The 22,408-nt window shown below is 32.2% G+C and overlaps 2 protein-coding genes across 2 annotated transcripts; both read left to right on the forward strand.

Moving 5' to 3' along the window:
• The first annotated feature begins 1,897 nt into the window (after positions 1-1,897).
• LOC107609173 (17.3 kDa class I heat shock protein) lies at positions 1,898-2,902 on the forward strand. Its single transcript, XM_016311030.3, has one exon. The coding sequence runs from the start codon at positions 2,172-2,174 to the stop codon at positions 2,652-2,654; it is 483 nt and encodes a 160-aa protein (XP_016166516.1). The 5' UTR covers positions 1,898-2,171; the 3' UTR covers positions 2,655-2,902.
• Positions 2,903-10,220: 7,318 nt separating this feature from the next.
• LOC107609174 (17.3 kDa class I heat shock protein) lies at positions 10,221-11,271 on the forward strand. Its single transcript, XM_016311031.3, has one exon. It carries the CDS (start codon positions 10,521-10,523, stop codon positions 11,001-11,003), a length of 483 nt encoding a protein of 160 aa, XP_016166517.1. The 5' UTR covers positions 10,221-10,520; the 3' UTR covers positions 11,004-11,271.
• Positions 11,272-22,408: the final 11,137 nt, after the last annotated feature.

Consider the following 22,408-nt stretch of genomic DNA (forward strand, 5'->3'; position numbering starts at 1 on the left):
TTATGTAATTGACAAATCTCAAATTTTACTTTGGCAATCTGACAATTAAAAGGCAGAAAAATATTAATTAATCAAAAATTCAAACACGTATAGTGATGCAAAATTATAATGTTTTCATATTCTCATCATGAAATATTTTCTTTGATTAATCATCTATGCAACCAATTTAATTTTTTTTCCTTTTTTCTTTAAAAAGATAATTAAAAATAAACTTAATTAACAACTTATTATGAATAGACATATTTATCTCATACGATTTTAGTAATGTCATTTAAATATTTATCTACAACTGCAACTATGTACAACCACTACAACAAAATAGTATTTTGGCTACAGTTTTTTTAATGTTTAACTGTCACTAAATAGTCTTGCGACGGTTAAAAAAAATGTTACAGATTTGAGCGTCGCTAGCTGACATAGTGACGATTTTGGACCACCGTTGATACAGAGTGTGGCTAAATTGTTTATGACGGTTTTTAAAATATAAAACCGTCACTAATTTGTAACATTTGTAGAGGTATTATATTTCGCGATGTTTTGAAACTGTCGTTAAATTACTAAATCCTATGACGGTTTTTTCTTATATTTCATGACTATTTTAAACCGTCACAATTTAGCGACGATTTGAAACCGTCACTAAATTACTAGTTCTTATGATAGTTTTTAGACATATTTAATGACTATTTAAACTGTCATAATATTTTTAGTGACAGTTTTTCGATCTAAATATTTTAAATTTTAGATAACGAATGTTAAAATTAATTATTCATAAAAAATTATTTTTCATATAAAATAATAACTAAAAATCTTATTATTTGATTTTTTATCTGCAGATACTTTGGTCTTCTTAGTCAGAGACTTTTGTCAACCTACGACTTTTTTTTGTAAAAGTGATTTGATTTTATAAATCTTCTGTGTCATGCATAATCTATATTATCAGAACAAAGTAGACTGTAATTTTAAAAAATTTATATTCTCATGATGTTATTACCGATAAAAATACTAGTTAGATTCTAAATTCTATTTGAAAGAACAACAAAGCTTTTCCAATTCTGACTACAAACTTCACAATTAAAGAATCAAAATCCTAGAATTAAAAAAAATAAATCAAAAGAAAGGGAATGAAATTGAATTGATAAGTGATTGATGAGAGTAACTCACTTTTGATTAGATGAGAAAAGTGAAGGACACTGTAAAAAGGAGAGCAAAGAGTTTATAGATTCCATTGAATTCTAGATTTTACTCTTATAAACAACAAATTTTTTAATTTTGGCCAATAAAAATAAAATCAAAACACTAAGATAAGAAGAACCAAAACAAATCAACGTAATGCATTGATTGATTTGAGAAATTCACCTTCGATTAGAAGAGAAGAATGAAGCACGCCGAGAAGAAGAGAGTGAAGCGCACTGAGAAGAGAAGAGAAAACGACGTTGAGGTATATTGTGGTTATTTCTATAACACCGTGGAAAAGAGAAAAAACTGAGGAGCAATAGTGCTGCGCATCATGATTCTGTTTTGGTGCGTAGGTGTATTGTGGTTATTTTTATAACACCATATATATATACGACATTTTATCATATTTATATACAATGGTTAAAAGTGGTGACTGAAATTAGTGTACAAATAATATTTTTAATATAAAAAATAGTTATTTTGATAATGTGACATTATATCATTAAATGTTTATATAAAACTACTTTATGCATAAAAATTAAATTTTTAGATAATTACCTAAAATTTTCAAAATCAAATTAAAATTTTTGAACATATACCTTTTTCTTTATTTTTAATTTGTTTTCGAGAGCATTACTCATCAAGTAATAAAGGGACGTGTGGGCTTGTGGCCCATATTCGTATTCCTAATGAAATCAAAACTTTTGATTAAGATGGAGGGTAATTCTCCATTGTTCGGGAAAGATCTTCATCCTTCACCCACGTTCACGTCTATTCGGAAACAGAAAACCATCATTCCCAATTACAGAACCCTCTAAACCCTTCTCCACTCTTCCCCCTCCATAATCCTAATCTTGAACCATCTCGAAACATTTTCACACACACTATATATACACGCTCTCATTTCATTCCAATGCATTCTATCAGAAACGAAGTAAATACGCAGCTAAACCTTCATCTTTCTGTGACTATTTTTCTTCAAAACAAAACCAATAATGTCGCTGATTCCAAGCTTCTTCGGAACAGGGCGGAGGACCAACATCTTTGACCCATTCTCCCTCGACGTCTGGGACCCATTCCAGGACTTCCCCTCCGCCGCACTCTCCGCTCCTCGCTCCGACTTCGCCAACGAAACCACCGCCATCGCCAACACCCGCATCGACTGGAAGGAGACACCTGAGGCGCACGTGTTCAAGGCCGACCTTCCGGGACTCAAGAAGGAGGAAGTGAAGGTCGAGATCGAGGAAGGCAGGGTGCTTCAGATTAGCGGCGAGAGGAGCAAGGAGAAGGAGGATAAGGGTGACACGTGGCACCGCATGGAGCGAAGCAGCGGAAGGTTCCTGAGACGGTTTAGGCTGCCGGAGAATGCTAAGTTGGAGCAGGTGAAGGCTTCCATGGAGAACGGGGTGCTTACTGTTACGGTTCCCAAGGAGGAAGTTAAGAAGCCCGATGTCAAGCCCATTCAGATCACCGGCTGAAGAGCCTTAAAGTTAAAGCCCGATGTGAAAGCCCCTCCAGATGGCGGGCTAAGCAGTTTGCGAAATAAAATTAAATATATAGTATAATAATAAATATGTATCTATGGTTGTTGAGTGCAGATATGGACTCTGCTCCAGTGCTGCTAATTACATCAGTGTGGTTTTGATTTTCTGTGTGTATGTTTTTTATGTTAATGACTTTATGTAATTGCCTTATAATGTAATGCAAGAGCTTCTTTTTCTTTTAACAGTCTTGTGAGTATAATTGTGCTGTTTTGCTGTGTGCTTATTAGTGAATTAGTGTGTAGTTATTTGCTCTAAAGATTGTATGCAGTGTGATAAAAGAAAAATCGGGGCAAGTTTGGTGCAAACTGCAGAGAATACAGCTACGATGGTAAATAACAAAGTCGAAACTAAACTGACAATTCCGTTGTACAACTCTTTAATGCTACAACTCTTTACTCTTCTCCTTTGGTGGATGGAAAGCATTATAAGCTAAATATTAATTGGTGGATTAGGCCCAATCTCTTTCATATTCATACATAATTCTGGCATTTGTTTTGTCATGAATTTATTATGGCTTTTATAATTTGGTCTGGAATTTATTCTGGCATGAATTTATTTTTTTGTGACTGAGAAGAAGCCTACTAACGTCAAGGTTGGCTAGCCCAGGGCATCTAAATTGAGCCTCTATCAAATCAAGCCTCAGCAATTATAGACAATTAAATATATCTTTTCCAGACCAAAAAAATTGACATATCTTTTGAATTACCGAAAACAACAATAGACATCTCTTTTGCATTCTTTGATGTAATGTATATATATATATATATATATATATATTGGGACTTTAAGTTTCACAACTAATTTCAATTATACAGATAAATATAGTTAGCTGAATTTGATTTAAGGCTATAAATAATACTCCAAGAAATTATATTTTCTACAAATTAATTTAAATATTATAAAACAAAACCTTGTCTTTTAGTGCTATAAATGGTTGGAAATGGTTTATTTTTACTTTTCAAAATAACTCTTAACGTCAATAACAAGAACTCTTTGATAAAAAAAAAAAAGCATAGTAATTGAAGGATATAAAGTATTCTTTACGTTTTTCAAATCAAGCCTCAGCAATTATACGCATCTCGTGAAAATTATTTATTTTTTAAATTGATTTTTAAAAAAAATTTGTGATCAAGTTTATCTTTTAAAGATTTTTAGTTAGTTATATTAGTTCTTCGGTCATTTTTATTGTTGACAATATTAAATTTGTTGATATAGCACGTTAAGTGAATAAGTGACATCACATTGACCATAACATATATCTACTGAACTAGTTATCTTCTAAAAAGGTAATACTAAAAAGATAAAAAAAAAAAAGTTAGAATATGTCTTATTTAACATTTATTTATTATTATAATAATTTATTATTATTAAATAAGATAAGTTTTGACTGTTTTTAGCTAATATTTTTTAGTTACTAAGTATTTCTGTTTATGAAATTATATCCTATGAAGCACAGACACTTCGTTGAGTTGTCGTGTCTGCATGTCGGACACATTTCGAACACAACACTCATTAACACTTGTCTGACACGCGTGTCTGCTGTGTCAAACCGTGTCTTAATAAAAAAAAATTTTCTCTGGACACGCCTGGACACACCTAAATGCCATTACATGTCAGCGTGTCCAGTCTTATTCTTAACATATGTTCTTAAAATAAATTTAAATATAGTATATATTATTATTTATTAAAATAAAAATATATTTTGTTATGAAATAACTAAATAAATAAATAAGGAAGAGGTAACAAATATAAAAATATAAAGAGAGAAGAGTGTGTCAATATAAGAGAGAGAGAGAGAATTTTATTGATTGTATTTATTTGCTTCATATCACACTCCTATTTATATGCACACAGGAGGTAACATTTTCAATTCTCATTAAGTTCATCTCTCTTGAAAATGTGAGCCGCCTATATTAAATGATAGTCATCCACCTCATTTGATCTTATCACAACACTCCCCCTTCGATGACCATTTAGGATTATCTCAAAAAAAAAAAAGATGAACTTAATGAGAGTTGAAAATGTTACCTCCTGTGTGCATTCTCTCTCTCTTTCTCTCTCTCTTTCTCTCTCTTTCTCTCTCTTGCTGACACACTCTTCTCTCTCTTTATATTTTTATATTTGTTACATCTTCCTTATTTATTTATCTAGTCATTTTATAACACGTTATCAGCACGAGACTCTAACCAAATTTTAGAAGACTTCAGGTAACAAATTTTTATTATGTCGAAACTCTCTCATCTTGAATTTAATGCTCTTGATATATCTAGAAACAATTATTTATCATGGATAATTGATGCTAAAATCCATCTTGATTCAATGGATCTTAGAGATACCATAAAAGCTGGAAATAATAGATCCCAGAAGGATAAAGCTAAAGCTATGATTTTTCTTCGTCGTCATCTTGACGTATGATTGAAAAATGAATATCTCACATTAAAAGATCCTGCAGATCTGTGAAAAGACCCTGAAGAAAGGTATAATTAGGGATGTTCATGGATCGGATCCGATCCACATATCCGCGGTATTTATCCGAATTTGATCCGAAAATTATGGATATGGATCCGATCCGCAAGGCTTTCGGATCGGATTGCGAATTTTGTGTTGGTATCTGCATATCCGCGTATCTGCAAAAATAAAGAAATAAATAAGTAAATATTCTTTTTATGTTTTATTTTAACCAATAATTATCATATATGTTGTATTATTTTAATTTATTATTTAAAAAAAGTATGTTTAATATTATTTTAAGAGTAAACATATTTAAAAGAATAGAAAAATAAATCTTATTGATATTTTTTAATAAAAATAAGCTTTTAAAAATATTTGTGTATTTTGCGGATATATCTGATATCCGATCCGATCCGATCCACAAATGTGCGAATCGAATCGGATCGGATCCAACCTTAAAAACTGCGGATATTGGATCCGATCCGATCCGATGATTTTAGTGAGGATCGGATCAAAATTTTGGCCATATCTGATCCGATCCGCGTGCACCTCTAGGTATAATCATCAAAAGACGGTGATACTTCCTCAAACCCGATATGTTAGAGAAAACTTTCTCGACCTTCCATGCCTCGAATGTGCTCCTGCAGCAGCAATATCGAGAAAAATGATTTAAAAAAATATTCTGAGCTAATTTCTTGCCTTCTTGTTGTTGAACGCAACAATGAGTTGCTTTTAAGAAATCATGAAGTGCGCCCAGCTGGCGCCGCCCCATTTCTTGAAGCAAATGCGGCAAATCATAACCCTAGAAGAGGTAAATGGCAAGATTTTTGTAATAAGAAAAATTATGGAAGAAATAAGAATTATATTCACAAGAAAGAATCTCACTAGAAGTGGGATAAAGAAAGAAATAATGGGCAAAGTAAATCAATTGAGGATAAATGCTTCCGTTATGGTGGAAAGGGCCATTGGTCACGTACCTGTCGTACCCCAAGGCACCTAGTTGATTTTTATCCAGCATTCTTGAAAAAGGATGACAAAGGAAAGAAAACAAATTTTGTTTCAAATGATGAAAATTTCACCACTCATTATGATGTATCTAATTTCTTTGAGAATCCTAAAGGAAATATTGCCTATTTGATCAATGTTGGAATAGTTTAATATGTGTGTTTGTTAAGTATTCATGTGAATAATTTTACTGTGCATGTACTTTTTCTCATTTTATTATTATTATTTGTCTTTTAAGAGAATGGCAATGACATAGAATGAAGATGTATGCCATGCGGATAGTGCAAGTTCGCACATAATTCTCAAAAGTGATATATATTTTACCCATCTTGTTTCAAATGAAGAATATATTAATACTATTATTGGCTCAGGCAATGTGATAGAAGGCTCTGGAAGAGCTATAATTTTGTTTCATGGAGGAACAAAATTTATAATAAATAATGCACTATTATCTACCAAGTCTCTGAGGAACTGGTTGAGTTTTAAAAATATTCGCCGAAATGGATATCATATTGAAATAATGAATGAGAAAAATCATGAGTATTTATGTATCATAACTCATGATTTAAATAAAAAGTTTATAATAGAAAAATTACCCTCACTTTCATCTGGGTTATATTATACCAAGATTAGTGCAATTGAATCACATGCCATTGGAAACCAGAAGTTTACTAACCCAAATGAATTTATAACTTGGCACGATCGATTGGGTCATCCGAGAACAACTATGATGTGAAGAATTATTGAAAACTCCCATGGACATTCACTAAAGAACCAGAAGATTTTTAAAACTAGTGAATTTTGTTGTGCTGCATGTTCTCAGAAAAATTTAATTTTAAGGCCATCACCAGTAAAGATTGGATTTGAGTCCCCTAAATTTCTAGAAAAGATTCAAGGTGATATATGTGGACCTATTCATCCACCATGTGGATCTTTTAGATATTTTATGGTCCTAATAGACGCATCTTCGAGATGGTCACATGTGTGCTTATTATCTTCTCGCAACTTGGCGTTTGCGAGATTACTTGCTCAAATTATTCGATTAAAAGCACAATTTCCAGAAAATCCAATCAAAGCAATTCGTCTTGATAATACTGGTGAATTTACTTCCCAAGCTTTTGATGCTTATTGTATGGCTAATGGAATAAGTGTTGAACATCCAATAGCTTATGTTCACACATAAAATGGGTTAGCAGAATCACTTATTATACGCCTCCAATTAATTGCTATACCCTTACTTATGAGAACAAATCTCCCAATCTCGGTTTGGGGGCATGCTATTTTACATGTCGCAGTACTTATTCGTTTGAGGCTAACGAGTTATCATAAGTTCTCTCCTATGCAATTAGCTTTTGGCCAGTAGCCAAATGTCTCCCATTTAAGGATATTTGGGTGTGCGATATATGTTCCCATTGCACCACCTTCTCGCACCAAAATGGGACCCCAAAGAAAATTGGGGATATATGTTGGATACGATTCTCCTTCTATAGTAAGGTATCTTGAGATACAAATTGGGGATATATTTAAAGCCTAATTTACGAATTGTTATTTTGATGAATCAAAATTTCCAACATTAGGGGGAGAGAATAAGCTTCCTGAAAAGGAACTTAATTGGAATGTATCATCTTTGATGCATTTGGATCCTCAATTAGGGCAATGTGAACTAGAAATTCAAAAGATTATACATTTGTAAAGAATAGCAAATGAATTGCCTAATGCATTTTTCAATACAAAGAAGATAACTAAATCTTATATACCAGCGAAAAATGCCCTAATTCGAATCGATGTCCCAGTAGAACAAGTAGCCACTGAAGCAAATTCACGCCAGAAGCGTGGCATGCCTGTCGGTTCCAAAGACAAAAATTCTCGGAAAAAAAAAGAGGTAAATACGATTCCTGTTGAAAAAGACATAGTAGAGACACCTGCAGTTGTCCAAAATTTTGATATAGTTTTAACGCCAGAAGACGTTTAGGTACCTGAAAATTGTGAAAATGACGAGATCTCGATAAATTATGTCTTTACACGAGAGAAATGGGACCGAAATAAGACAATTATCAATGAAATATTTGCTTATAATGTGGCATTGAATATCATGCATGAAAATAAGGATCTTGAGCCAAGATCAGTCGATGAATGTCAACAAATGAGTGATTGGCCAAAATGGGAAGAAGTCATGAAGGCTGAGCTTGACTCACTTATAAAACGTGAAGTCTTTGGACGTGTAGTCCGTACACCAGAAGATGTAAAATCTGTTGGATACCGATGGGTATTTGTGAGAAAATGAAATGAGAAAAATAAAGTTGTGCGCTACAAAGCCCGACTTGTGGTATAAGGTTTTCACAAATATCCGGTATAGATTATGAAGAAATGTATTTCCCGTAGTGGATGCGACAACATTGCGTTATTTAGTCAGTTTATCCGCATATCATAAACTACATATGCATTTAATGGATGTGGTAACAACCTACTTAAGAATGTGAGCCGCCCATATTGAATGATGGTCATCCACCTCATTTGATCTTATCACAACATATTTTAAATACTTGATATAATTAAAATAAGACATTAAAAATAATTAAAAATTTTACTTTATATTTTATATGTATGCGTGTTCCCGTGTCATGTAAGATTTTAAAATTCGTGTGTCGGTATGTCCTGTGTCTGTGTCAGTGTCCGTGCATCATAGATTATATCAAATCAATTCTAAATTAAGGAGAACCTTGAGGTATTTAAATTTCTAAATTTAGAATTGATTTGATTTATTTCATAAATTTATTATGTTAAAAGTTAATTAGAACCGTGAGATGTGTATTGTGGTGTCACTAAGTGACAGAAGAATCAATTACCAACTTAAAATCTTTAAATAGTGAATTTTATTAAAAAAAGTCTTTCTAAGATAAATTTAAAAAAGGAATGATTTTACAGAAATAAATTTAAGGTTTAATTATTCTGCTGGTCCCTATAGTTTTGCAAAATTTTCAATTAGGTTCCTATATTTTTTTTCTTTTAATTGAGTTCTTGTACCAATTTTTTTTTAATTGGGTCCCTACACTTTTTTCCTTTTATTTAGGTCCTTGTATCAATTCTTTTTTTTTTAGTTGGGTCCCTATAAAATTAAGCCAATTACTACTAATAGGGACTTAATTAAAAAAAAATTTGGTACAGGACCCAATTAAAAAAAATATAGAGACCTAATTAAAAATTTCACGAAACTATAAAGAACAACAGAATAATTAAACCTAAATTTAATCATTTATTTTTTGTATTATCATAATACGAAAATATCAAATATTCCTTTTTATGTATAGGAATAAAATTTTAAATTTTAGACACGGAATTATTCTTGAGAATAAATTATTCCTGGAAATTAAATTTTAAAACTTTAAACAAATATAAAAATAATATGTTTACATGAAAAATTTCCAATAATAATTAAAATTCTTTAAAACAAAAGTACATTAAACTTTTAAGTTAATTATTTTTCCCCCTAATTTGTTTACATATAAACCACTTTAATTTTAGTTTCATTATATCATTTTTGTCTTTTTGTTTAATATTTACAAATAATAGACCCAAATTCATTAAAAAAAATTTAGAATTTCTAAACTAAAACGAAAATGTTTAGAGAAGTAAAGACCAAAAACTAAAGCTTATCATAAAATTGGCAATTTTATTTTATATTCTGTGTGCATTAATAAGGAGAATTCACATGGGGAAGCTCAATGAGATAATTTTAATATGGCCAATTCTATGGTGCTTATGATTTGGTGTCTAAATTTTACCTAACTTTTTTTTTATAGTAGGTTTTGAATTTTTAAAAATTATTTATTTTTATATCTTTTAAATTAAATATTAATTTTTAACTCTTTTTAATATATAGGCACCATTTTAAACACCATAGCATTTACCTTTTAATATAAGCAGTGACATTTCATAAATTTTCATTCCCTTTAGTTTTTCTTTATTTTATTTTTTTTTTCACAATAGGCAATTTCACTGTTTAAGAGATCATCTAAAAAGGTGTAGTTTCTAAATTAACATTTCAAATTACTAGTAAAAGCTGTGTGTTCTAATTCTCCATTGTTCGGGAAAGATCTTCATCCTTCACCCACGTTCACGTCTATTCGGAAACAGAAAACCATCATTCCCAATTACAGAACCCTCTAAACCCTTCTCCACTCTTCCCCCTCCATAATCCTAATCTTGAACCATCTCGAAACATTTTCACACACACTATATATACACGCTCTCATTTCATTCCAATGCATTCTATCAGAAACGAAGTAAATACGCAGCTAAACCTTCATCTTTCTGTGACTATTTTTCTTCAAAACAAAACCAATAATGTCGCTGATTCCAAGCTTCTTCGGAACAGGGCGGAGGACCAACATCTTTGACCCATTCTCCCTCGACGTCTGGGACCCATTCCAGGACTTCCCCTCCGCCGCACTCTCCGCTCCTCGCTCCGACTTCGCCAACGAAACCACCGCCATCGCCAACACCCGCATCGACTGGAAGGAGACACCTGAGGCGCACGTGTTCAAGGCCGACCTTCCGGGACTCAAGAAGGAGGAAGTGAAGGTCGAGATCGAGGAAGGCAGGGTGCTTCAGATTAGCGGCGAGAGGAGCAAGGAGAAGGAGGATAAGGGTGACACGTGGCACCGCATGGAGCGAAGCAGCGGAAGGTTCCTGAGACGGTTTAGGCTGCCGGAGAATGCTAAGTTGGAGCAGGTGAAGGCTTCCATGGAGAACGGGGTGCTTACTGTTACGGTTCCCAAGGAGGAAGTTAAGAAGCCCGATGTCAAGCCCATTCAGATCACCGGCTGAAGAGCCTTAAAGTTAAAGCCCGATGTGAAAGCCCCTCCAGATGGCGGGCTAAGCAGTTTGCGAAATAAAATTAAATATATAGTATAATAATACATATGTATCTATGGTTGTTGAGTGCAGATGTGGACTCTGCTCCAGTGCTGCTAATTACATCAGTGTGGTTTTGATTTTCTTTGTGTGTATGTTTTTTATGTTAATGACTTTATGTAATTGCTTTATAATGTAATTCTGGCATTTGTTTTGTCATGAATTTATTATGGCTTTTGTTTTTTTGGTCTGGAATTTATTCTGGCTTTGATTAAGCAGAAAGAAAAGCTTTTTTTTTTTCTAACTGAGAATAAGCCTATTAACGTAGAGGTTGGCTAGCCCAGGGCATCTAAATTGGAATTGGGCCTATTTCAGATCAAGCCTCAGCAATTATACACAATTAAATATATCTTTTCAAACCAACTTGGGTTGGTCGAGTGGTCAGTTCATTCGTCTATTTAAACAAAAGTCGGGGGTTTGAATCCCGTCTTGTGCATGCAGCAATTCATTGGCCAGCGGCAAACCTTTAAATGGACCTTGACCATCGAAAATACTCGTGTTCTAGACACCAGTGTTTCTTGGTACACTTGAAATTTTTCCAATATATATATATATATATATATATATATATATATATATATATAGTGGGACTTTAAGTTTCGCAACTAATTTCAAATATAGAGATAAATATAGTTAGCTGAATTTGATTTAAGGCTATAAAAAATACTCCAAGAAATTATATTTTCTACAAATTATATTTAAATATTATAAAACAAAACCTTGTCTTTTAGTGCTATAAATGGTTGGAAATTGTTTATTTTTACTTTTCAACGTCAATAACAAGAACTCTTTGATTAAAAAAAAAAAGCCTAGTAATTGAAGGATATAAAGTACTCTTTTTGTTTTTCAAATCAAGCCTTAGCAATTATAGGCATCTCTGAAAAATTATCTACTTTTCAAATTAATTTTTTTTTAAAAAAATTTGATCAAGTTTATCTTTTAAAGATTTTAAGTTAGTTATATTGGTTTTTCTATCATTTTTGTTGATAATATTAAATTTGTAAAAAAAAAAAACAGCCCCTAACAATTATCTCGAAAGACAACGAGATCCTTGACAAAACAAAAAAAAATTCAACCCAACCAACCCAACCTTGACAATTACTTCGAAAGGAGACCCTTGTGCCGAAAAAAAAAATCAATGTTATTTTTTTGGCACAGAAGCTAATCAGTCCAAAAAAAAATCAGAGCCAAATTGGATTTTTTTTTTCTTGGGGGTCTCATTGTCCTTTTGAAATAATTGTCAGGAGTAGGGTGGGGTAGGGGTGGCAAGCGGGGAAGCCCGCCCCGCCCCGCCCCGCCAGAAGCCCGCCCTGCCTAGTGAGGCGGTCCAAAAATCCCAGCCCGCCCCGCCTAATAGCCGGCTGGTGGGCCGGCGGACTAAGCCCGCCAAATATCTTTTTTTTTTTACTTTTAACTATTAAATAATATATATAAAAGTATAAAAAAATCTCTTCTATTTTTTACTTTTAACTATTATAATTTCTAAAAGTATAAACAAATTATAATTTTTATATTCACAAACATTAAAGTCTTTGTAATTATAAATATTATTCCCAAAGCAAAATAAACATCATCCAAAACATAATTATAAATAGTCTCTAAAACAAAATAAACATAATCCAAAACACTCAATTTTCATCTTCATTCTCTTGTAAGTTGGGTTGGGAGAAGTTGGGTTTTGGCAAACAAAATTGTAAAAATACTCCTTGAGAAAAAAATACTAAGCCCGCCCCGCCCCGCCAAAGCCCGCGGTTTAAGCGGTGCGGGTTAGGCGGGCTTTTGCTATTTGACAGTCCTAATTTCCCTGTCCAGCCCGCCTTTTTGGCGGGTTACGCGGGCCGGCCCAGCGGGTTTAGGCCCGTTTGCCACCCCTAGGGTGGGGTTAGGGCTGGAAGTGAGCCGAGCTAGACCAAGCTCAAGCTCGGCTCATGAAAATTGAGCTTGGCTCACGGCTCGACTCATTAACAATCGAGCTTATTTCTTAAGTTCAAGCTCCGCTCACCAAAAACTCACGAGCTGGCTCAAATAAGAAAAACATAGATACATAATCTATAATTTTATATCAATAAATTATAACTTATATATTTTTAAAAATATTTGAAAACATCAATTTTATATATTGTTTATCTATCAATAAATTATAAATTTTTTATTTATGTTCTATATTAAAATTATATGTAAAAAATAAATATAAATATTAAATAATTAAGATTGTTATAATATATATATATATATATATATATATATATATATATATATATATATATATATATATATATATATATATATATATATATATATATATTCGAGCTAGCTCATGAGCTAATGAGCTGAGCTTATCCAAGCTCAAGCTCGGCTCATTTAATTTATGAGCTCAATTTCAGGCTCAAGCTTGGCTCACCAGCTCACGAGCTTAGCTTATCGAGCTGTTAACGAGTCGAGCTCGAGTTGGCTCATGAGCTGGCTTGACTCACTTCCAGCCCTAGGTGGGGTATTCACTCTAAATTTGTGGATGTAGAAGTGAATAAGTGACATTATATTGACCACAACATATATCTGACGGACTAGCTATCTTTTGAAACGATAATACTAGAAAGATAAAAAAAAAGTCAGAACATGTCTTATTTAGCATTCATTCATTGTTACAATAATTGATTATTACTAAATAAGATAAATTTTGACTATTTTTTGCTAATATTTTTTATTTTATTTTTTTTTTACCAAAGATAGGAGACTCGAACCCGCAACCTCTTAATTGAGTATGGGGAGACTATGCCATTTGAGCTATTACTCATTGGCAAATAATTTTGGAAAGATAAGAGACTCGAACCCGCAACCTCTTAATTGAGTATGGGGAGTCTATGCCATTTGAGCTATTACTCATTGACAAAAATTGGAAAGATAGGAGACTGGAACATATATCTGACGGACTAGCTATCTTTTGAAACGTTAATACTAGAAAGATAAAAAAAAGTCAGAACATGTCTTATTTAGCATTCATTCATTGTTACAATAATTGATTATTACTAAATAAGATAAATTTTGACTATTTTTTGCTAATATTTTTTATTTTATTTTATTTTTTTACCAAAGATAAGAGACTCGAACCCGCAACCTCTTAATTGAGTATGGGGAGACTATGCCATTTGAGCTATTACTCATTGGCAAATAATTTTGGAAAGATAGGAGACTCGAACCTGCAACCTCTTAATTGAGTATGGGGAGTCTATGACATTTGAGCTATTACTCATTGGCAAAAATTGGAAAGATAACAGACTCGAACCCACAACCTCTTAATTGAGTATGGGGAGTCTATGCCATTTGAGTTATTACTCATTGGCAAAATTTGGGAAGATAGAAGACTCGAACCCGCAACCTCTTAATTGAGTATGGAGAGTCTATGCCATTTGAGCTATTACTCATTGGCTTTTGCTAATATTTTTTAGTAACTAAATATTCCTGTTTATAAAATTATATCAAATTAATTCTAAATTAAAGAGGATCTTGAGGTTTTTAAATTTTTAAATTGGAATTGATTTGATTTATTTTATAAATTTATTATGTTAAAAGTTAATTAAAATAGTGAGATGTATACTATAGTGTTACACTTAACCTGTCATATTAGTAAATTCTAATGTCATAAATAAAAGAAATGGTAAAAGAATCAATTAATATGACTAACAAAATCTTTGAATAGTGAATTTGATTAAAAAAAATCTTTCTAAGATAAATTTAAAAAATGAATGATTTTACAGGAATAAATTTAATTATTTATCTTTTTTATTATCATAATACGAGAATATCAAATATTTCTTTTTATGAATAGGAATAAAATTTTAAATTTTAGACACGGAATTATTCTTGAGAATAAATTATTCCTGGAATTAAATTTTAAAACTTTAAACAAATATAAAAATAATATGTTTACATGGAAAATTTCCAATAATAATTAAAATTCTTTAAAACAAACGTACATTAAACTTTTAAGTTAATTATTTTTCCCCTAATTTGTTTATATATAAACCACTTTAATTTTAGTTTCATTATATCATTTTTGTCTTTTTGTTTAATATCTACAAATAATAGACCCAAATTCATTAAAAAAAAAAAGATTTAGAATTTCTAAACTAAAACGAAAATGTTTAGAGAAGTAAAGACCAAAAACTAAAGCTTATCATAAAATTGGCAATTTTATTTTATCTTGTGTGTGCATTAATAAGGAGAATTCACATGGGGAAGCTCGATGAGATAATTTCAATATAAGCAGTGACATTTCATGAATTTTCATTCCCTTTAGTTTTTCTTTATTTTCACTGTTTAAGAGATCATCTAAAAAGGTGTAGTTTCTAAATTAACATTTCAAATTACTAGTAAAAGCTGTGTGTTCTAAATCACTAGTAACGCTTGAAAGTTGATACTAAATCTAAAAAAGTCAATTTCGTCAGTAGTGAAGTGGTGAGAGGATGGTAGGAAACTAGGAATATATATATATATATATATATATATATATATATATATATATATATATATATATATATATATATATATATATATATATTAGTAGTTCAGCATTACTTAAAAAAAAAATTAATTCAAGGGATTTTTTTTGTTATTGTCTAATTTAAGGGATCTTAGTATAAGTCAAACAATTCAAGGGAAATTCGGTTGATGAATTTCGACAAATTTCAAGAGAAATAACTAATATTTGCCTTTAAAGAAAAAAGAAAAGAAAATTTGAAACAAATTATTGACATCTAGAAGCACTTTGGTTCTACTCTTCCTTCTCCATCTCTTTGGGAATCTTGGAGATTGTCTTTTCAATTATATTATTTATGAGGTCCAAGCATAAATAAATACCCAACCGTCTTCATGATAACTACAATTAACATCATTAGCATATTTTTAAATTTAAAAAAAAAAGAAAGAAAGATAAAATGTGATTACTTTATCTCTCTTTAACATGTTGGTAGCTGCAAATGATTGACTTAAGTGCACGCTAGTGATAAGGATCATGCAAGCATGCATGATAGACGGCATTAACAAATTGCAAACACTCATCGATGATGAAGCTTTTGATTTTTCATTTTTGTATATTGCTATGTGGGCCTTTGTGAATTATTATTAATTGTTTCGGACACTTAAACTTATTAGCTACATAATATGTCCCAACACTACACTAACTTGCAATACACGTCTTCATAGTTACTCTCATCAAATCCAAATCATAAGCCTGTTTTTAATTAATCATCTAAGCTCTAATGAGGTTGGAACAATTGTGCATGTTTTTACACTTTTCCATAAAATCCACAATAGCAAACTTTACCCAGAAGTTAAAAATATAAATATTACCCACTAGCATGTGATAGATCAAGATATGTATTGTCTATGATACGGGTTTTTTTTTTTTTTTTTTCTATTTTGGTATAAAATTTCTTTTTATTTTTCATGATGTGGCTTGTAGGTGGTGATTGGTATAAATAAAAGAAACATGTGAAAAAAGGGGATAAAAATAAAATGGAGAGTGGACCCATAACGTGATTGACGGCTAAATATGGGCAAAAAATGATGTAGGGTTAAACCCATATTCATGAAGAAGAGGCTAAAAGAAAAATAAATAAGAATAAAATAATAAAATAAAATAGAAAAAAGAATCATAGCCCATATTGTCACATCCACCGCTAATGAAACGTCCTTGTGACCCTCCACGTGTTCACAGCCCATCTCTCCTTGCATGTTACCTTAAATTATTTTGCAGGCTTTGCTTGGTATCTTTGTAGCAAAGCCAAGTCCACGATGGATAAAACTTGAACCAAAATTGAAAGAACACCAACAAATCAATATTGGTATATGTTGTATGTCCATCAACCCACAATATATATAAGTAATTAGAGAAAACTCTAAAGGGTCCCTGATAATTATTTCAGGGATAACGAGACTTTTGATAAAAAAAAATATTCAATTTAATTTTTGAGTTTTATTTTTATAGAATTGATTAATTTTTGTGCTAAAAAAGTTAATATTATTTGTTAACACAAGAATTAATCAGTCCCAAAGAAAAAATCAAAAGTCAAGTTTTTTTTTTTTTTGTTAAGGATTTTATAGTCCATTCGAAATAATTTTCAATGGTTGAATTAGGTATTTACTCAAATAATTAAAACAGTTAGTTTATATTTGTATATTTTATATATTAATTATGTTATTTAGATATCAAAATTTAGTAATTAATCAGTTACTATATATAAAAATATATATTTATATTTTATAAAAATTCTTAAGTTTCTTTTAAATAAATAAAAAATTATATTTATCACGTTATATCAAAAGATCTATATTTATTATTTTACATAATATCTCTTAATTTTGCATGCACTCAATTTCGCAGTTAATGCCTATAAAATAGAGAAAGAAAATTCAAGTTTACAATTTTGCAGGCATTACCAATAAAATTGGACCAATAAAAAATAAATTATTGATATTTTTTATTTTTAAGTTAATTATTAACTTTAAAACATAAATGTCAATAAATAAATATATTTATTTACATTTAAATAAAATATCACAAAAATTAAAATAAATAAAAATAGAAATTTAAATTTTATATTTTAGTTCAAATTTAAAAAATATCCATTTTTACACATTTATAAATTTAAAACAAAATAACAAATAATTTCTTAAATTTCATTAAAATTATGATGACTCATTAACATTTAAAGAATTATTATCTACCGGAACTTTTGATATTGAAAAAGTTAATATACTTAAATGTTTAGAATTAGAAGTAACACATAACATCATCAAAGTATTTGTTCTACACTTAATTTTATAAATAAATGATAATTTACTTGATAATATATATATATATATATATATATATATATATATATATATATATATAGTGCATATAGAGATATGATCATCGAACTGGCTTATTTTGATAATTTTTTAATGATTATAATATGCATATTTGTTAAAAAATATATTTATTACACTTTGATTTTGGACACCTAATACCATAGGATGTTAGTTGAATTGATATTGGGTATGATTTAAATACTTGTGGAATTAATAATTAGTCAATAAAAAATCTGTTCACTCTCGATAAAGAGTTTGAGCTCTATGATTATAATGATTGTAATAAATAAAACATTGGCCAATGGAATTGAATGAATGAAGCAATGAGTTTCTTAGATCATTCATGGTTCATTATAATAATGGTAATAAATTAGAGTTTGACAATTAAATCATACTCTAAGGGTTAATCAAAAGCTAAAAAGATGGAAGAAATTATACTTTGTTCATCTCGAATTCCTAGTAAAAATACATTACTTCAAACTATTGAGTCGTTGATGAGTGTTGTTAGACACCAACCTTGATTAGTAAATTTAGTATGACTAATTTACTACCATTTTAGTGTTAAACATATGGAGTCACACACTAACGAATATTCTAATTTTTAATAAATAATTATTTAATTATTATTGTGATTTGAACAAATAAATAATTATATTAATTCAAATAGAATATTATTACATCTTTGCTAGCACCAAGAATATAATAATCGTATGATAATTGAGAATATTAAATAAAAATAAAAATAATTAGTTATTCTATTTCTAAATTTGAATTCTAAGTTTTTCTTTTCGAGCTTTGTCCTTTTTTAATTTAGACAATTTGTACCTTAGCGATTAGATAATGATAATTCATCCTTTATCCTTTCTTTTCATTATATGCATGATTCCTTCAATTCTCTGAGAATCTCTAGCAGAAAGGGACGAAAAATGCTTACGTGTAACATTAACTTGTATAATTTGATCTTCACCTATCTTACATGGACGATAATTATTTGATTGGGACTGTTTATTATCCATTTAGTCATCAAAATGATATTGCAAAGAGATGATAACTATTTAATTAAAATATTGTTTTAATAATTATATAAGAACTAAACAGTCCAAACAAATAGTTATCATCCACGTAGGGCTAACGAAGACCAGATCGTGCAAATTACATGGATTGTAAGAGATTTTTCAAAATGAGTGCAAATTATGCAAAATTGAGTGCAAATTACATCACACGTAAGCATTTTCTGTCATCTTTTGCCAAAAAACTTTATATAAGAGCTCAATGTCTAATGAAAAGAATGATAAAAGATGAATTGTCATTTTTCAATCATTAAGGTATGAATTGTCTAAATTAAAAAAGGATAAAATGAGAAAAAAAAGGCTAAAAATCAAGAAGAAATTTTACTCATATATGTGCATACATAATTATATATAAATCTAATTCTTAGAGAAAAATTTTATAATAAGTAAAGAATTGTAAGAAATTTTTTAATTTAGATCAGATGTTTATTGATTAAATAGCAAAATTTAATCTCTGTGTAAATACGCAAAGCACCCTCATGCCATCGAAAGAGATAATTATTTTTATTAATGTACATATATTTATATTTAATTTAAGGGCAAATGACTTGGTTAAACCAAGTACATTTGAAATTTTCATGAATGTCCCAAACAAAAATTTGCAACGTCAAAGTTCCAATGTTGATTTCTATATAAATCGAATAAAGTGAATTCGATTTAGCCAAATACGAAGTAAATTGAATTTAAATGATTCGAATTAAGTGAGAGAATAATTTGAATGCAAATCAAATCAACTCAATTCGAATTACGTTCGTGGTAGGAAAACGAATAAATCGAAATTACTGAATTCTAAGAAACCATATAAATCGAATTAACTTAATTTGATTTAGCCAACGGAATCAAAACCAACATAAATCGAAACCACTTGTTTCGATTTAGGGCTTTTGTAAATCGAACTGACTTGCTTCGATTTACATGCAATTGGAACGAGTATAATTCGAATCAAATTGATTCAATTTACATGCTTTTTCGCTATTTAAACAAATCGAAGTTACTTGATTCGAACCCAGAAACTCATACCCCCACTCCCAACCCCACCATCCAGTTCCGAGATTCTCTGGAAGCAACCCGGTTTGGATCGACTTTGCATGCATGGAGGATGACCAGAATCGTCTGTATCGACTTGATGGAGTCGCGCATATTGCTGGAGTCGTCCACCTCGAGGTTAGTATTTTTTTAATATTTAATTTTTTTAAAATAAATTAGTCGTTAGTTAGAACTGTTAGTGTGGGATTTTTAAAATAAATCCAGAAATAGATATTTGAATTTAGTTCATGTCAGTCTTAGTGAGTCATTAACTATAGAATAGGGTTAGGTGTAAAGTAATGAACAAGGTTAACTACTGTTTTTGATGTTTGTTGATAAAAAGAACCTGTTTTTATCTCATATTAGTAACTGTTTTAGTAATACGAAAAATTGGATCGTGAGTAATGTAGTGCTTAGCATTTCTATCTATAAAGGATTGGTTGGGATTCATTGAGAGGTTTTTTTGTGACGAATGTGAAAACTTATGTTCTATTGTTATGCAGCCCCATCGATGCATCAGCAGCATGAGACGGCAGCATGGTATGAGGTTGGATGATAGGATCATTCCTTACTTGCATATGGTTGGTCTGTACCATCTTGCAAGATTGAACGAGAGTTGGTTTCGGTTGGATGAGCCGTTGGTCAGCGCCTTCGTAGAGAGATGGCGCCCTAACATGCATACATTTCACATGTCATTTGGGGAGTGCACCATAACCCTACAGGATGTAACGTTCCACCTTGGTCTCCCGATCGACGGTCAGTATGTTAGCGGCTACCTGACAGACTTTCCGCGGTTTATAGAGGGCGGCCGACCACCATGGGTGTGGTTTGAGGAGCTGCTCGGGGTGTTGCCTCATGCGAATTGCATCGACAAGTTCACAGTGAAGTGTACAAGGTTTGAGGAGACGTTTAGTGATCTTCCACGGGGGGCAGATGACGAGACGGTTAGGAGGTACGCCCGTGCATACATCATGATGCTCCTATCGACACAGCTGTTTGGGGACAAGTCAGGTACCCGCCTCCACATCCGATGGCTGCCGTATGTTGCTAGGTTGGAGGACATGGGTCAGTACAGTTGGGTTTCGCTACGTTGTCATGGCTATACAAGTGCATATGCCTGTGGCGAACAGAAATGTCGTCAAGTTGGCTGGTCCACTGCAGCTCCTCCAATCGTGGATCTTTTGGAGGTTCCCTGGATTCTGGCCGGAAAAATATGATATTTTCCATTGGCCGTTGGCCTCGAGGTAGTCTCCATTTAGTCATGCAAACTATTTTCCATTTATTTAGCATCTACATTTATTGTTAACTAAATGTTGTCATTTTCAGATGGGGAGGTTATTAGCCGAGCTTGAGCGACAAGGGGCCTCGTGTCGTGAATTAGAGGCTGAGAATTGATTTGCTCCAACCGGGGGATGTGAGTATTTTCATGTTCATGTTGTATTTTAATCCTTTTTAGTTTTGTGGACTAACAATTTGAACTTGAATGCGCAGTTTCTATGGATGCCATATAGCCTAGCGGAGGTGGTGCAGGTGGTACATCCCGAGATCTTGGAGCCACGCCATATGACTTTGTGGAGGACTGCGACAGCGTTGATCTATTTCGCTGTTATAGAGTGGCATCCGATAGACCGAGTTCTTCCTCAGTTTAGTGGGGTTCAGGGTCGGCCACGTGCTATCCTGAACATAGATTTTCTTATGTCAAAGGATGGGAGGGGCGGAGATCGTTGGTTTCTGTTGAGTTTGCAGAGTTGGCACATTCATTGGTCAGATAGGGAGTAGCACGTGCTACAGTTTGATATCGTACCTGATCCAGGACCTTTTCATGAGTACCTTGATTGGTAGTATCAGCATGGCAGGAGGTTTTTATCACCAGAGCTCATCCTAGGTGACCCTAGGACAGCTGCGATACCAGCTCAGGCGATTGAGTGAGGCCCCAGACAACGCCCGAATATGGACCAGCTACTTAATGTTTCGGACAACCGTAGGGTCGCTAAGAGGCAGCGTGTTGGTACTCGGTCTAGCCAGCGTGAGTGGATATGGCTGGAGGAGGCCATTGATGTCATGGAGGGGAGGGGACGTGGGAGGCGAGGTGGGAGGCCTCATGGATGAGGTGGAGTCAGAGGTCATGGACGAAGCCATGCCCGAGGTGGCGGTGGTGGATTGGATAGTGACGGCGGTGGGGGGGACGAGGGTTCAGGGGGAGTAGGGGGATCAGGGGGTGCTGACATTCCTGGTTGCAGATTCGGAGACTACTTCGCTGGGGTCCCTGCGTGTGACGATAGTTTGCAGGAGCATCAGCTGTATATTAGCCCTGGTCAGATGTTGTCGGACCACCATGATCATGCAGGAGGATGAGCTAGCCAGGCGCAG

The sequence above is a fragment of the Arachis ipaensis genome, chromosome B7, assembly GCF_059453495.1.
Source record: "Arachis ipaensis isolate K30076 ecotype BB chromosome B7, ASM5945349v1, whole genome shotgun sequence".
NCBI lineage: Eukaryota > Viridiplantae > Streptophyta > Magnoliopsida > Fabales > Fabaceae > Arachis > Arachis ipaensis.

Bases quoted from the DNA above. Each gene is read 5' to 3' on its own strand.
- LOC107609173 (XM_016311030.3), top strand. From the start codon at position 2,172: ATGTCGCTGATTCCAAGCTTCTTCGGAACAGGGCGGAGGACCAACATC.
- LOC107609174 (XM_016311031.3), top strand. From the start codon at position 10,521: ATGTCGCTGATTCCAAGCTTCTTCGGAACAGGGCGGAGGACCAACATC.